Source organism: Pipistrellus hanaki (genome assembly GCF_964339955.1).
Source record: "Pipistrellus hanaki genome assembly, chromosome: 2".
In the NCBI taxonomy this organism is placed as follows: Eukaryota; Metazoa; Chordata; class Mammalia; order Chiroptera; family Vespertilionidae; genus Pipistrellus; species Pipistrellus hanaki.
The window spans coordinates 27991390-28008439 of NC_140504.1; the positions used below are offsets into that span (position 1 = coordinate 27991390).

Consider the following 17050-nt stretch of genomic DNA (forward strand, 5'->3'; position numbering starts at 1 on the left):
CGCGTGCTGGGCAATGCCTTGGGACCCGGATCTCACCGCCCTGCACCGCACCGGGGTCCCCGGCCCTTACTTACAGGGGCCAGGAGCCCCGTCTGGACAGGCAGTGTGACTGCGCCTGCCATGCGGGCTCCACGGTCGCCACAGCCGGGGCCAGATCACGCCCTTGTACGCCCGGGGGTGGATGTCCCACCGAGGCCGGGCTCCCGGCAGCTTTGCAGGGACGCGTTTTCCAGGTTTATAGGAGGCGCTGCCGTCGGGCTGGGCCGGGACCACAAAGATGATTATGACACAGTCGCCTCCCCAAAGGGTGTGCACACACCTGTGGGGGCCAAGGGCAGATAAATAGATGGTAGCAGCGGCACGGATAGGGCGGGGAGCTCAGGGAGCACAAAGGGACGGTGTGGATCAGCCTTTGAGAGTGGGGGAGCACCTGGGAGGGCTTGCTGGAGGAGGTAAAGCCCTGCCTGGTGGAGTGAACCCGCTAGAGGGCGGAGCTGCTCGGTGTGTGCTGGAGGCGTGCAGGTACTTGGGGTTGCCCAGGAGAGTGCAGAGGAAGGGTTGCAGGCAGAACGGGCCCACGTGGAGTCCTGTGCATCCTCGGGAGCACAGCTGCTGGAGAATGGATTGGACACATCGCAGGGGAAATGAGGTCTGAAGCAGCTGCAATAACCCAGGAGAAATAGTAAGGCCTCGGCTAAGACTGGACTTGGGGGGAATGAAAAGAAAGGGATGAATCCCAGAAATAGTTTCAGGGTGGCATAATCAGAATTTAGTACTTGGACATCCGAGGGAGAAGAGGAAGGAGGGAAGGGAAGGCTTTCTGTTTGGGGTTGCTATGGGTTCAAGAGAAGGAAGTCCAAGGCCCTGACTAGGACCTGGAGCCAGACAGAGACCCTCCAAGGGAAACCAGGCTGTTTATAGGCATAGTTCAAAGGTGAAAAACAAAATGCCTGAATCCTCTCCCTCATGCTGTCCCACCAGGCAAGTCCAACCAGTGCTCCGCTGCCAGGACATTGCTGTGCTGGACAAGGCAGAGGTCTCTTGAAGCCCTGTGCCCACAGAGTCTAAACGTCACCTGAAATAGCATTTCTTCAGGTTAACCATGATGATGATAGAAAACAGACAATTATGTGTTCACTCACCCTATGTACTGCCAACAAAGTTGACAGGTGGCTTGAAATACCAAAGTGTATTTACAATCTAGTGCAGGTAGAATCCAGCACCTGCCTTTCCCTAAGCCCCCCTTAAAGTGTTTTTGAGTTAAGAATATAAAGGAAAGAACAGAGAGGTGGGGATTAATTAATTAATTGCTGCTGCATTGGAGAGAGAGGGATGTTCTTCCAAGGGAGCAAGAAATGCAGAATCGGATTCTTGTTTTAGAGAGGAACTAATAAGTAGGGTCAGGACAGAATAAACAGAAAAGGGCTGCTTTAACCAAACAGAACCTACAGTCCTATTCTCCTTAGCAAAAACAGAAACAGAAACAGTGTTTACACAAAAACACAGCCTGCACTGTCAAAACCCATACTAAACAGATGGTGAAAAAAACACTGATCACATATACAACCCAGTTCCATCAGCGTATTTCTCGTTACCCCTCATGGAATGATTTTCAGATAAAGGAGGGATATAGTTGGGGGACAGGGGGAGACAAAGACCTTCCCTTGAGAAGCACTGAGTGTTAGGGAGGTGAGGGAGATGTTGCTGAGTTAGCTGGAAGGAAACCTAAGTGGATTCATTGGGTACTTATGTGTCAAGAACCCAGAGTAGGTCTAACTCGAATCTGAGCTTTCTAGAAGTCGGAGCCAAAGGGAATATATGAGGATATGGAGTCCTGGCTTCAATAAAAGGCAGCATTTATGTTTCTCTGGTACCCTCGAGTAGGAGAATTTAGCAGATAAATCTTAATATAAATAACTTAATGCATATGTCTTTGACTATAATTTTGTAGACGATCCAGAAGTATTTTTTTCCCAAATGATTGTTTCTTTTATTGTAATTCTATTTAGAAAGCCAACGGCTTGGTATTTAATTTCTAGAAACGCTATGCACGAAGATTCATGCAAGAACGGGGCTTCCTTGCACTGGCTGCTGGCATTGCCTTTGCTCTAGCTGGAGCTGCCTTTTCACCTTCCCATGCTGCCCAGAGGCCTGGAGCAGCTGGGCATTGTGGAATGCCTGTGTCATCACCATAATGATGACTCAGGTGCCTGCTTATGCAAATTAACCCACCATATTTATTGGGTTAATTTGCATACTCACTCCTGATTGACCGTGTCTCGAAGGTACGGTCAATTTGCATGTTGCTCTTTTATTAGGGTGGATGGTAATAGGTTCTAGGCATGGTGTATCCTGATAATATGGTAATAGAATTCATAGGATCTGGGGGATTATTTAGCATATTCATTAGCTATTTTCGCAGCTATCAGATGCTGAGGTGCCAGCAAGCACTGGAACAGAATAAATAAATGCCTGATTCGGTTTTTCTGACAAGTATCTGAAGTACTGACTCTGGTGTTGTTTGTGCATGAATGTTTAGGTACTGAATATGCAGGTGGAAAATGAATGTTTTGCTATTTTTAAAAATATATATATTTTATTGATTTTTTTACAGAGAGGAAGAGAGAGGGATAGAGAGTTATAAACATAGATCATCTGCCTCCTGCACACCCCCTACTGCAAGCAAGGTACATGCCCTTGACCGGAATTGAACCTGGGACCTTTCAGTCCATAGGCCGACGCTCTATCCACTGAGCCAAACCTGACAGCAAGTGTTTTGTTATTTTAAAATTATTTTGGCCCATGGATTAAAAGAATATGTAGCATGAAAAGTTTTACATTCTTGTTTTCTGATGAGTTGAGAAAATATGTCAGTGATTCATAGGGAAATAGTGCCCCAAACTTTCCTGCTCATGATACAAATAACATTTTGAAAAACCCAAATTTAAAAACAGAAGAAAAAGAGAAAGAAAAAGCTTGCTCAATGAGTTACTAGATCTATAGTAGATGGTAGGGGGAAGGGACTGAGGGTGAAACACTTGTAAAATGGATAAGATGCAACTTTTGAATCTATTTAAAGAAAGCAAGTATGAGAAGCTATTTCAGATAAATAATTTGGTGACAGTGGGGATGGAAGCATACCTTCAAGTTGCTTGCTTGTGAAAAGTTTTCCATTGATGTCTGAAATCTATATGGAACTTTCAGTTCAGTATTCGCTGAAAGGAGACAACATTTTTTCAAGGGATTTTATAGCTTCCCAGATATTTTTATCAAAGCAAAGAGTAATGTTACTGTTACATGATTTTCTAGTCCTAGGTAATTAAGGCTCCTTTTAGCTTATCTATATTAAAGAAAATAGAGCTCCCAGGTAAAGTTTTAGGCAAAAATCTCAAAATGATGTTAATTAGAAATGTAATGAGAGAGTCAGTCACTTACCATAGTAACCTCAGGGCCCTAATTTTATCCATTCAGTTTGTGTGTAATCACACATGGAAACATAAGTATCAACACTTGATGTAAATTTGAAAGGGCTGATCATTTTCCTAAATGGTTTTCTTGGACATTAAAGTTACATAAAAGGGGGCTAATTATTAAATTGTCCAACCTTGACTCTAAAATGATGCAACAAGTGATTCCACTTAAAAACACCACAGGAACATTGGATTGTAATAAGTTAATTTGATCTCATTCAGTAGCAATTTCTAGGGGGGAAAATAGCCAATAAGGAATCAATCTTCCCCCATTCTTATTTACTGTGGATGAATTACTAGCAAAGCTGTTGCAAATCCAGACTTTACAACCAGTATTTGTATATTTACTTATTTATGTTAAATACTGGAGGCACGGTGCACGAAATTCATGCATGGAGGGAGGTGTTCCTCAGCCCAGCCTGCACCCTCTGCAATCTGGACCCCTCGAGGGATGTCTGACTGCCCAACTGCCCGTTTAAACCCAATCCCGGTGGGATCGGGCCTAAACCAGCAGTCGGCCATCCCTTTCACAATCCAGGACTGCTGGCTCCCAACTGCTCACCTACCTGCTGTTCTGATTGCCCCTAACCCCTTCTGCCTGCCAGTCTGATCACCGCCTAACCACTCCCATGCCAGCCTGATTGATACCTAACTGCTCCGCTGCCAGCCTGTTTGCCCCCAACTTCCCTCTTCTGCTGGTCTGGTCACCCCTTAACTTCCCTCCCCTGCAGGGTTGATCACCTCCAACTGCCCTTCCTTGCAGACCTGGTTCCTCTCAACTGCCCTCCTTTGCAGGCCTGGTGCCTCCCAACTACCCTCTCCTGCTGGCCATCTTGTGGTGGCCATCTTGTGTCCACATGGAAGCAGCCATCTTTGACCACATAAGGGCAGCCATATTATGTGTTGGAGTGATGGTCAATCTGCATATTACTCTTCTATTAGATATGATTATTTTGTATTAGTTTTAGGATATAGCATAATGGTGAGACAATACAAAGTGTTCCCCACAAACTCCTTTTATTAAATCTCATCATTATTAAGTGATGGTCAATCTGCATATTACTCTTTTATTAAATATGATTATTTTGTATTAGTTTTAGGATATAGCATAATGGTGAGACAATACAAAGTGTTCCCCACAAACTCCTAATTATATGATAAATACATATATAGCTTTCAGATGGCCATCAAATTGGTTCCAGACACATATGTGATATCTGATTAAGGTGAGATAATAGATATACACACACATTCAGACCTTCTAGTCAGGATTCATCATGGCGCAAGAGGAAGGTTAGGAGAAATAAGTTCTTTCATTTGTCTGGAAGCCCAGACACACCGTGTTCACTCAAATCAGGATGGCTAGTCCACACACATTTCCCCCAGATGACTTGGAAGGCTGAGAAAGAAAAACCAACCCTGCAACTTTACACCCAAGAATTATTCTAATGAAAACCAGGCTTCCTGTGAATAAACGATGCTAAAAACCTACATGAGGTTGAGTCAACTTCTCTGGTTCTGCTCCCACGTCCTATTCTATCCCGAGCAGAGCCCTTTTAGTTACTTAGTTTATCTGTAAAACAGGAATTCTAATGGTGCCTCCTTGTTAGGGTTCTGGTGAGGATTAAATAGGTTAATTTAGGTAAAACCTAGAGCACATGAGTGTCCTGGTGTTATTGGACTACGGAGCCCATTTGCCTGTGCACATCTAAGCCCATTAAAATGCGAAGAAGTTTTTTCAATCAAACCCTAGCTAGTGTGGCCCAGTAGATAAGAGCTTCGGTCCTCAGACTGAAGGGTCCCAGTTTTGATTTCAGTCAAGAGCACATACCTGGGTTGCAGGCTCCATCCCTGAACCTGGTCGGGGTGTGTGCAGGAGGCAACCAACCAATAGATGTGTTTCTCTTACTCTATCTCTCCCCCTCCCTTCCACTCTCTCTTCCATTTCTCAAATGGGAAAATGTCCTTGGGTGAAGATTAACAACAACAAAAAAGTTTGGCTGGTTTCTCCTTACCGTTGCCTAGAGCAGTGGTCAGCAAACTCATTAGTCAACTGAGCGTCAAACCGCGGCTCGAGAGCCGTATGTGGTTCGTGAACCATGGTTTGCCGACCACTGGCCTAGAGGATGGCTTGTTCTTCCTCTGTCAGTCACCAAACTTGAAAATGCCACAGGCATGAAAGCGCCCACTGGTCTCTACTTATTTAGGGAGGACTAGTCCATCTCTCAAATTTAATTCTCCTGACCTTTGCATCCACAACTCTCTCGTAGTGTTAAGGAAAAAATAAAATATTTTAAAATGTTAAATTTTTCTAGTGTTGTCTTAGTGTTTATTGTAGGACCAATGATCTTTTGCAACTTCCTAAAGTCTACCTGGAAATAGAATCAAGATGGGAATTTAAAAAACAAAACAAGCCGAGACCGGTTTGGCTCAATGGATAGAGCGTTGGCTTGGGAACTGAAGGGTCCCGGGTTCGATTCCGGTCAAGGGCATGTGCCTTAGTTGCGGGCATATCCCCAGTAGGGGGTGTGCAAGAGGCAGCTGATGGATGACTCTCTCTCATTGATGTTTCTAACTCTATCTCTCTCCCTTTCTCTCTGTAAAAAATCAATAAAATATATTTAAAAAAATAAAAAACAAAACAAAACAAAACTGAATTTAGACTATTTTAAAATATATTAGTTAACCTGTTAGAAGAAAAAAAGACTCTACACTTTCATTTTTCTCCCAACACAAGTCACAAAACCCTTCATTTTATGTTATGGAATAATGCCAAGCGCTACATTTAATCAACTACATTTTAATTTTATCTCTCTTTAAGGATACCAACCCTGGTGGCAGGTAAACTCTGATTTTTTTTCTTTTTCTTTTCACACTATTTCAGATTTTGAATATTTGCATTGTCCGTCAAAATAATGTAAAATGGCATCGGTAGACCAGTCACCGAAAGCCCATCAAAATCCGATCCACAGAAAAACTGGAAGAATCTTTTTCTACGACGGTTCTAATCAGAACTTAGCTGCGATCCCCCCGGGGGTCTTAGCCTTAAAAGAATTAGAAGAAGTGCATCTGGAACATAACCGCATCGAAGAAATCCCCCAGGATATCCAGCACTTAACGAACCTCAAAATCCTCTACCTGAACAACAACAAGCTCAGCAAGCTGTGCCCCCAGCTGGGAAGTCTGAGCAAGCTGGAGGGCCTGGACCTGAGCGACAACCCCATCCTCCCCGCCTGGTTCCGGGTGCTCAGCACCATCCGCTCCCTGCGCCAGCTCCGCCTCTACCGCACCCACGTGGGCGAGATCCCCAAGGAGATCTGCAAACACCTGCACCACCTCGAGCTGCTCGGGCTGTCGGGCAACCGCCTGAAATCCCTGCCCATGGAAATTGTGAACCAGACCAAGCTGAGGGAGCTCTACCTGAAGCAGAACCAGTTTGAGGTTTTCCCGCCGGAGCTCTGCCTCCTCTGCAACCTGGTGATCATCGACCTGGACGACAACAGGCTCATGGCCCTCCCGGAGGAGATCGGGAACCTGACGCAGCTGCAGAAGCTCTACGTGGCCCACAACGGCCTGCACTCGCTCCCAGAGTCCCTGTGCCAGTGCGACAAGCTGATGGTGCTGGACATATCCTACAACCGCCTGCACTCCATCCCGCACACCCTGGAGAGCCTCGTGGAGATGACGGAGGTGGGGCTGAGCGGGAACCCGCTGGAGAAGGTGCCGCGCCAGGTCTGCAAGTGGACCTCGCTGCACCTGCTCTACCTGTGCAACACCGGTCTGCGTGCCCTGCGCCGCTCCTTCCGCCGCCTGGTCAACCTGCGCTTCCTGGACCTCAGCCAGAACCACATGGAAAGCTTCCCCTTGCAGATCTGCTCGCTGAGGAACCTGGAGATCCTGGCGCTGGATGACAACAAGATAGGGAAGGTACCAGTTCGGTTCCCTGCCTAGCTGTCGCTAGGCCCTCACCCAGCCAGGGCACGGCTTGCCCTGAGTTGCTGCGGTTCTGTGTCTAACAATTAGCGACTCCTAGCTGACTTTATGTGCAAACAATCCAGGCTTCACAAATACACCGAGTGGCCAGATTGTTATGGTCTCTGAATGCATAATAATCTGGCCTCTCGGGGTGTGTGTGTGTGTGTGTGTGTGTGTGTGTGTGTGTATAATATTTTTATATATTTATATATGTCATAAGAGTATAAAAATATGGACTGGACCGAAACCGGTTTGGCTCAGTGGATAGAGCGTCGGTCTGTGGACTGAAGGGTCCCAGGTTCGATTCCGGTCAAGGGCATGTACATTGGTTGTGGACACATCCTCGGTAGGGAGTGTGCAGGAGGCAGCTGGTCGATGTTTCTCTCTCATCGACGTTTCTAGCTCTCTATCTCTCTCCATTCCTCTCTGTAAAAAAATCAATAAAATTATATATTTTTTAAAATATGGACTGGAAAAAACTACATTCCTAACAATGGCTGTTTCTGGGAAGAGGGAGGTAGTCAAGCAAATGAGGGTATTGTAGAGAAACTCAACTTTAATTGCAGTATTTTATTGTATTTATTAACAAAAGATTTGGGTATACTTATATTTGTTTCTTTTGTTTAATATTTAAAATTAAAAAAGGTTTATTTGAAAATCAAAAGACAACTATAGAGGGAGAAAAAGGGATACTTGGAATTCAATATCTAACCAAATAATAGGTCTATCTTTCCTGGCCATCGACACCAGTCGAATGTGTTCCCCAGACATTATAAAAATCCTAGGCCAAAAGGTGTGGGGTTTTTTTTGGGGGGGGGATGTATATATATAATTGATTTCAGAAAGGAAGGGAGAGAAAGAGAGTCATAGATACATCAATGATAAGAGAGAATAATTGATTGGCTGCCTCCTACACACCCCCTACAGGGGATTGAGCCTGTAACCAGGGCTTTTGCCCTGACAGGGAATCTAACCTAGATTTCCTGGTTCATAGGTCGAGGCTCAACCATTGAGGTACACAGGCCAGGCAAGGTCTGAGTTTCTTTAAAAAAAAAATTATTTTTTACTCCGTTTTCAAAACCTTGGGTGGGTCTTTTGTTTTCCTAATTGCCATAGACTTTTAAAACTGCCTTTCAACAAATAAATGTTTTGATAATAACTCTAAGATGTAGGGAGAGAACCTAGGATTTAATCTCTATTAAGTTTGCAGGTTCGATTCCTGGTCAGGGCACATACCTAGGTTGTGGATTCCACCCTGATCGAAGCATGGGGGGAGGCAGCTGACCAATGTTGTTTTTCATCTCTCTCTCTCTCTCTCTCTCTCTCTCTCTCTCTCTCTCTCTCTCTCTCTCCTCCCCCCCCTCCCTCTCTCTCTCTCTCTCTCCATCTCCCCCCCCCCCCTTAAAATCAATAAACATGTCCTCATGTGGGGATTTAAAAGAGAATCTTGACTTGAAACTTATCTCTTTGGAATACTTCTAGTTACCTTCAGACTTCAGTGCACTTTCAAAACTGAAAATCCTTGGACTAAGTGGGAATCAGTTCACTTCATTTCCAGAAGAAATCTTTTCTGTAGAGTCTTTAGAGAAGTTATACATTGGGCAAGACGAGGGAGCCAAGCTCACCTATATGCCAGAGGACATCGGGAAACTACAGGTAAGCCTCCCCCAATGAGCAGGCAAAGGAGTACACACTGACTGGCTCCTTAGGTTGGTTGGTACTGGGGAAACATGGCTCTGTTTCCCAGGCTGTGTGTGGAATGAACCACACCAGATTCTCAGCTCTTAGCAACCGCCATTAGTATACTCTGAGCCTTTCACTGTCTTCCTGACCAACCCCCAGATTTATACCTAAAGAACAATTTATCGTGATTGCTAGTGGATATGTCATGCCATGCGCCTTTCCACTATGTGGTTTGGAAAGTTTTAATTGCAAGAAGTTGAGCCACACTGCCTTTCACTTCGTTCCTACTTTTCATAAGTTACCCTTCAAAGCTGTCCTGTTTTGAAGTGAAAGTATCACACAGGTGAACTGCTGGGAGCTGCAGTTTGGATGGGGCAATAGACCTCCCATTCTAACGTGGTGGAATGTAAATTGTGATCTATTTCACTGTTGCGCCAGGTTCACTGAAGATGGGTCCATGGCCCTGTGTTAAGTCCTAGCAGAGCAACATGTTCACTTCATTAACCGGTAGCCATACCAGTGTGTCTTTATCTATACGCACACTTTAAGGAACTGTCATATTTTCATGTTTCTGGTACTGCACCCTTTTTAAAAATATATATATTTTATTGATTTTGTACAGAGAGGAAGGGAGAGAGATAGAGAGCTAGAAACATCGATTAGAGATGAGAGAGTCATCGATAAGCTGCCTCTTGCACACCCCCCACTGGGGATGTGCCCGCAACTAAGGTACATGCCCTTGACCGGAACCGAACCCAGGACCCTTCAGTCCACAGGCCCACGCTCTATCCACTGAGCCAAACCGGTTTCGGCTGGTACTGCACCCTTAATACTGATAAAGTAGGTGCGAGCCACTACATTAGCCTTGAGCAATGGTCAATGGTATGTATAGCACAGGTGCGCACCTATGACACAGGGTTTCTATTCTGAATTCTCCATTCTTTAAGCTGTTTTCATAGAACTCTGTCTTTCATCCAGTGCCTTATGCATCATGTCACACTCTCCAAAATCTCAGGGTAAAATACAAAGTTTTGCCCAGTGAATTGGAACGCAGTCAACTTATCTGTATACGTGGCTACTTCCACGTGGGCAATGTTGGATTGATATTTGGGGAAATTATACTTCTGAGGCAACTGCCACCTATAATTAGCCATTGAAAGGGAGCAAATGATGTGTGTAGTAAAATGATCCAAATTATTTTTTCATAAAGTTCTTGTGAAACAAAGAAATACTAGGTTCCCATGTTCTGTTTTCCCTACGTAAATGTGAATGAACCTATTTCCAATAGTTTAACTAAAAAATAACTTCTTGATGATGGTCCTTTAAATGTTTCCCCCCTTTATTCCAAGGCATAATAACCCTCACTGAAGTAGCATGGGAACTCACAGGTGAATCTAGTTACTATAATTTGTTTTTCAATGTAAGGATCATTATGATATATTATGACATTATTTCAGATTCTTAAAGAGCTGCATATAGAAAACAACCATCTTGAGTACTTGCCAGTGGCCTTGGGATCAATGCCTAACCTGGAAATTCTTGATTGCCGCCACAATCTGCTTAAGCAGCTTCCAGTTGCCATCTGCCAAGCACAAGGTGGGGAATCTTCCTAGGCCGTTAGCCTAGTAGAGTTTGAGGCCAGCATTTCCCTTGATAAAGCTTCTTTGCTTTTCTAAAGACCAATCTCAGTGTTCAGAGAGCTTGGCTCTACTTCATTACCTCCTTGCTTGGCTCACTGGGAAGGTCAGGTGCCTGACTAGTACAGCTCAGAGCCTCACAAAGGTAGATTATTTATTGGGAATTTAAAAAAGAAGAGCAAGTAGCAATTGCTAAGATAATTCGTCATTGCACCACCAACAAAAATGTACTAAATACCTCCTGCATGTTGGAATTAGGAGTTGGAGGCTCTGTAGTAAATTCACGTTAGGTCACTAAGTCACTTGAAGAAGAAAAAAAATACTGACTCACCGTGGTGAAATCACAAGGGGTGGGCTTTTGAAACTACATGATTGACATGAAAAGCCATATAGGATTCATATTTAAACACTCAAACATATCCATTCTCGTAAGCTTTTTGCTGAGTGCCTACTGGGGCCAGAGTAAAAAAAAAATTTTCCCCCCATAGTGTACTAAATCTTCAGATTTATAGATATGTTTTCAAACTGACTATTCTTTAATGAAAGGAGGATGAAGAAATACGAATGCAAGCTGTTACCTAGCCACAAGACATTCAAAGATTAGGGGCTGGCGTGGGTATGAGTAGTGCTCGTTAGTAATGCTCCATACTGTACATTCTTATCCTGTCCTCAACCTTTTAGTGTTTATTAATTTCTTGTCTCTAATACTTATTTACACTAACTCCAACAACTTTGAGGTGTTTTAAAGAAGAGAACTTTGGTGTGCCTCATCAAATCTGATGTTTTTTGTGACATGGCACAGTAGGAAACCTTTCCAAATGACTGGACTAAAGAATTCACATTTTAATTCTTGCCTGTCTTTTAAGATAAATTCATCATTTTAAAATATTGTTTCAGCTTTGAGAGAATTACTGCTTGAGAAAAACTTGCTCACCCAACTTCCAGATGATTTTGACAGTCTAGTGAATCTCAATGTTCTGACACTTATGGACAATCCTATGGAAGAGCCCCCCAAAGAAGTGTGCACTGAAGGCAAAGAGGCTATATTCAAATACCTTCAGGAGAAAAGAAAGAGGAAAATGGTAGCAACAAAGGTAAATCAGCAAAATCTCTGGGTAATATACTCCCAGTTGCTTTGGAGAGTGGTTCGTGTTAAACACATTAGATTAGCCAATGGAGCTGCTCTTTATTCCTCTCTACCTTGTCCTTAGGACTAGAGACTCTTATTTACTTAACCAGGGCCACGCGAGAGAATTTTGAACATCATCCTAGCATTTTTGTTCCTTGTCTCCTTGTCAGATAAGAAGCCAACAATCAGGCAAAAGAAACCAAAAATTTCAAATATTAAAAAACCCTAAAATTCTTAGAGTATTCGCTGGGATGAAAAGCTGGTATTAACAAAGTCAGTAAGAGAAGGCTGAAAAGTTATTAATGTAAGCATGTATGGCACAGAGGTCTAGCAACCAGGGTTCTTCTCTGCCACTAACCAGGGTCAAAGAACTCAGAGCCCAGTCTCGCCCAGGAAGCTCATGGAGACATAAGGATACCCCAGACAGAGCAGGAATGCGTTCACTTCTGTCACTACCCAGTGTTCTTCATTCCACTGTTCCAAGCCCCCTCTTCTCACACTCCTACTTCCAATCCTCCTCCCCAAAAAACATACCTTTCACTCAGCAGTCACACCGATGCTGTCCTCACATAAGGGTGATCAGCTCTCCTCTGCTGAAATCGACCATTTTTCATTTCCTGGAAATTAAACTCATAGATAATAAAATATTACTTACCAAAACCACATACTTTTAGTAAATCAAAGTAAAGCCTGAGCTACAACATAAAGGGAAAGATAAGGACAGTTGTTTCTATTAAAATATTTATTTTAATATGTATTATTCAGGAATGATCACTTTGGAAGAATAAAAATACTTCCGGGAGTCAGGAATTCCTAAGAGCATTTTGAAAAACCATATACCCTCTTGCACATTTTGAAAATTTATATTTAAATTTTTTTGTCACTAGGTTCAAATCGTTGCAAAGCTTTTATTTTTCAGTGAATTTTAAGTGTCGACATTTTAAAATAGAGCTCTTAGATCAATATTTTAAGTGTACCCAATGGAATCTAAATATTATTTTGATTGATATGTCAGTCAACATCAATTTAAAAAATACTTGAGCAAGTTTTATTTTATAGGCAGACATTTTGTTCTTTTCTCCTTGAACATCTATTTTTATTCCATTTCCCCCTTAGAATTGATCTTAATGTTTTATGTGTTATATAGTATGTATCCACATACTTTAAATAATTATAAAGGCAGTGTTTATTAAAATACACTTCATTTTTAAAATTGTGCTATAAACTGTTAAAGTGTGTATACATTTTTGAGGAATACCTTGTATATATCATTTTATTATATATATTATATTAGTTATATATATATAAATTTAAAGTCATTTATAGATCACCTTTCATACTTATATGTAACAAAAATATTTATGCAAATTAAAATTTAAAATTATTTTTTTCTGTGACCATAGGGTTTTATATTCTAGATTATTACATTTTATTAGTCATATTACAATTATTGGTAGTATAAAATTGACCATAACAACATAACATCTATTACGAATTTTGATGTTTAATTATTCGACCTATAGGATTTTGGGGAAATACATATACAAATGAGAGAAACTTTTTCATACGGTTTATATATTCTTGCACCAATATTACTTATGGCTAGAATGAGACAGGGCTTGGCATCAGTCCTATGCCTGTTTTTCATTTTACAAATGAAGTGCTGAGAAACATTGTCCCCATAAATAAGGTAATAAGAAGTTTTTTTTCTTTGCTACATTTTGTTTTCAATGGCAGTCTTAAGCATCTCTTGAACTTTCCCCAGATTTATACCCCAAATCAGATAGCAGGCCCTTATCAGACAAATCAACTGTTCTACCTTCAATTTTCTTGAAGGCAAAGAGCTGGAAGGCAAAAGGATTGGTTACCCTGTCCTTAGAGCCATCATCATCATCATCATCATCATTATTATTATTATTATTATTATTATTATTATTATTTGGTGCCCCAGAGGTTTCTGAAGTCCAGGGCAGCACACCCTAGTCAGATTCAGTGGATGAGAAGGGTGCCAGAGGGGCAGCTGTGTTTCTAGGCAGGTACATTTTAGAAAGGGGTACGCATGGAAGTTGAAATTTTGGAAACGGATTGCTTCCAAACTGTCCAAGCCTGCACACCCTTGGAAAGCATTTGTGGACCAGGGTGCATGTCACACAATTGAAGACCTTGACAACAAAAAGCCTTGCACATTTTCAGAATGCTTCTAGAGGGCAGTACTGTCCCCTGGGAAATCACCACCCTAACTAACTGATCTGCTGCTTTCACTCCCCATCTCATCTTTCCCTTTTTTACTTTGAGTCACTAACGGGATCCTTGGTATGTTCCTAAGGTCCAAGCATGCTTCTGCCTCAGGATCTTAACACTGGCTCTTTCTGCCCAGAGATAATTCCCCTGGTACGGACAAAACTCTGCTTTCACTTAGTTGAGTCTCTACTCAAATATCCTCATAACTGCCCTTAGTCCACCTCATATAAAACAAAATACTCCCACCTAACTTTTTCATTCGTCCAACAAATATTTATTGAGCTTCTACTATGTGCCAGGCATTGTTCTAGGCACTGGAAATACATCGATTCGAACAAAACATAAATCTCCTCATATTGCTTAAAGTCTAGTGTGTGGGAATAAAAACAAGAATATATAATATAAAATGATATACTGTGTTAGAAAGTGATGCATGGTGTTGGAAAAAAAAGTTCAAGCTAAGGGGAACTGAGATTACCAGAAGTTGTGTGTGTGTGTGTTGTGGAATTTCAATTTAAATGAGATAGTCATGGTAGGCTTCACTGGAAAAATGATTGCCTCAGGTTACCATAACAACAGACCATAGACTAGAACGCTGAGACAACAGAAATGTGTTTTCTCACAGTTCTGGTTCTGGATGCTAAAGGTTCAAAGAGTTTACTTCTGGAGGAGGGATGAGTCTGAGTAGGTGTGAGGGAGTAGGATTGAATGAGGCAACAAGGGTGGGCTGGCTGTAAGTAGGCAGGGGCACAGGAAGACAAGTAACAAGAAGGAAGGCAGGGGAGAGGCAAGCCCGAGGCCCCTTACTGTGCACTGCCATCTCCAGGCCACCAAACACCATCTAATTATACACTTACTAGAGGCCTGGTACATGGAAATCCATGCACTGGATGGGGAGGGTCCTTCATCCTAGCCTGCCCCCGTCACAGTCCGGGAGCTCTCAGGGGTGGGAGGGGACCCGATGATCAGGGAAAGGTGACACCCTCATCAGATCTCTGCTGTTGTCACTGCCGGCAGTGCAGCCTCGGCTGGCCCTCGTTACCTGTGCCTCCATTCAAGGCTTACCTGTGCCTTGGCGGGTCCTGCTTGCCTGAGCCTCAGTCAGTGGGGGATGCAGGAGGAATTGAGGCCCCCAGCAGGGCTGAGGGTACTCTGGCTGCAGGCATGTGGAGCAGCCAGCCCTGATCCGCTGTGGGCACTGCTATCTTGTGATGGTGTGATGGTCGATTTGCATATTACCTTTTTGTTATATCAGATGTGTTTATTGTTTATTGTCTCCTTCCTTCACTGGAATGTGAGCTCCACAAAGCCAGTGACAATAGTATTTAACTGCTGTTTCCCAAAAGTTTGGAACAGGGCTTGATGCATAAAAGCACTCAATACTTTAAAAAAATTCCTGGATGACTGGCCAACTGAGAAAGAGAGATAATATGGCTTAGAGTTCTCATCACATTCCATTCTCCACATCTCTAAAACCACATATCAGAACAAAGAGTTGTAACCATCACCAGTGATACCAGCTAATACTGTTTGGATTTATCTGTTTTCAGATTCAGTCCTGGTGGCGTGGAATCATGGTACGGAAAGGAATTGGGAAATTTTCTGAACTATTAAAAATGAAAAAGAAAGGAAAGAATTCTCTAAAATCTAAGTCAGGAAAGAAGGGTGCAAAAGGAAAATCTGCAAAGGAAAAGAAGAAATAATTTCCTATATTGATGACTTGAGGTAATGAACCCTGATGCATTAAGAAGGCAAAAATATATAGGAATTAGAGCCCACCACACTAAAATTATTCATTAAATTATGGTTATGTGTAAAAGTAAATATTCTTACTTTTACTGAAATATTTATGAGAAAATGATATGAAACCCAGGAATCGCTTCAGAATTATATCAGGTAAGTGTGGGGGATCCAAATGAAACAAGATTGGACATAAGCTGATAATTGCAGAAATATCTGATAATTACATGGCGGTTCGTTAAAGTATTCTGTAACAAACTTTTGGTTATTTTTGTGTGTGTATGTTTGAATCATCTATTTTTTTAAAAGTCTTTATTGATTAAGGTATCACATATTTGTCCTCAACCCCCCATTCGTGTCCCCACTTACCTATTGTCTTTGACCATTGGTTAGGCTCATATGTATGCACATAAGTCCTTTGGTTGATCTCTCCCTTTTATCCCCACCCTCCCTTTGAAGTCCAACAGTCTGACCCATGGTTCCTTATCTCTGGGTCTGTTCTTGTTCATCAGTCTATGTTGTTCACCACTTCCCATAGATGAGTAAGATCATGTCCTACTGGAAATATAAGAATAGAAAATGAGACAAGCAATAATGGTTATGCTGAAAAGCATATAAATCAGTCTGTAGTGAGTTTCTTTCTGGGCCACCAGTTCTTTGGAGACCCAATTACAATGTCAAACAGTTCCTTATGTGTACATGTCAGCAATGATATTTCAGTTCTAGATGGTGGGCAAATGGTGGTAATGCAGGTCCAACCCTCTCTGGTTTGGTCCTGGGCAACCTGCAGTGATACACAGCTGCTGACTGTTATTATGGCAAGGCGTCGTCAATGACTCCCATCTCTGGACTGCTTCTCTTCTGTCTTCATGGTTGGAGTAGTCCTGTCAATTCCTCTCTGTTGCCAGAATCCACATGGTCTCAGAGTTGTTTCCTAAAAATATACAAACATATTCTCGACCAAAAGTTAATAAAAGACAAACTTTTAGTTTTGAAATAATTACATATTCACTAGAGGCCCGTGCACGAAATTTGTGCACTTGGAGCTGGGGGTGGGGGGTGGGGAGGGGTGTTCCTCAGCCCGGATTGCAAGAGACCCAGTCAAGGGACTCCACTGGTTCCTGATTGGGGCTTGGGAGGGACATGGGAGGTTGACCAGCCAGTGAAGGATTACA

At 42.5% G+C, this 17050-nt stretch overlaps 1 protein-coding gene across 1 annotated transcript; it reads left to right on the forward strand.

Moving 5' to 3' along the window:
• Positions 1-21: 21 nt before the first annotated feature.
• On the forward strand, positions 22-16820 carry LRRIQ4 (leucine rich repeats and IQ motif containing 4). Its single transcript, XM_084874134.1, has 6 exons — positions 22-682; positions 6355-7397; positions 8928-9101; positions 10586-10724; positions 11663-11859; positions 15686-16820. The coding sequence occupies exons 2-6, from the start codon at positions 6393-6395 to the stop codon at positions 15836-15838; spliced, it is 1668 nt and encodes a 555-aa protein (XP_084730260.1). The 5' UTR covers positions 22-682; positions 6355-6392; the 3' UTR covers positions 15839-16820.
• The last annotated feature ends 230 nt before the right edge of the window (positions 16821-17050 follow it).

What these genes read in the sequence shown, in the direction of transcription:
- LRRIQ4 (XM_084874134.1), top strand. Translation starts at nt 6,393, where the DNA reads ATGGCATCGGTAGACCAGTCACCGAAAGCCCATCAAAATCCGATCCAC. An exon ending in AGGACATCGGGAAACTACAG is followed by an intron (nt 9,102 to 10,585) that starts GTAAGCCTCCCC and finishes ACATTATTTCAG; the next exon opens with ATTCTTAAAGAGCTGCATAT. An exon ending in GGAAAATGGTAGCAACAAAG is followed by an intron (nt 11,860 to 15,685) that starts GTAAATCAGCAA and finishes ATCTGTTTTCAG; the next exon opens with ATTCAGTCCTGGTGGCGTGG.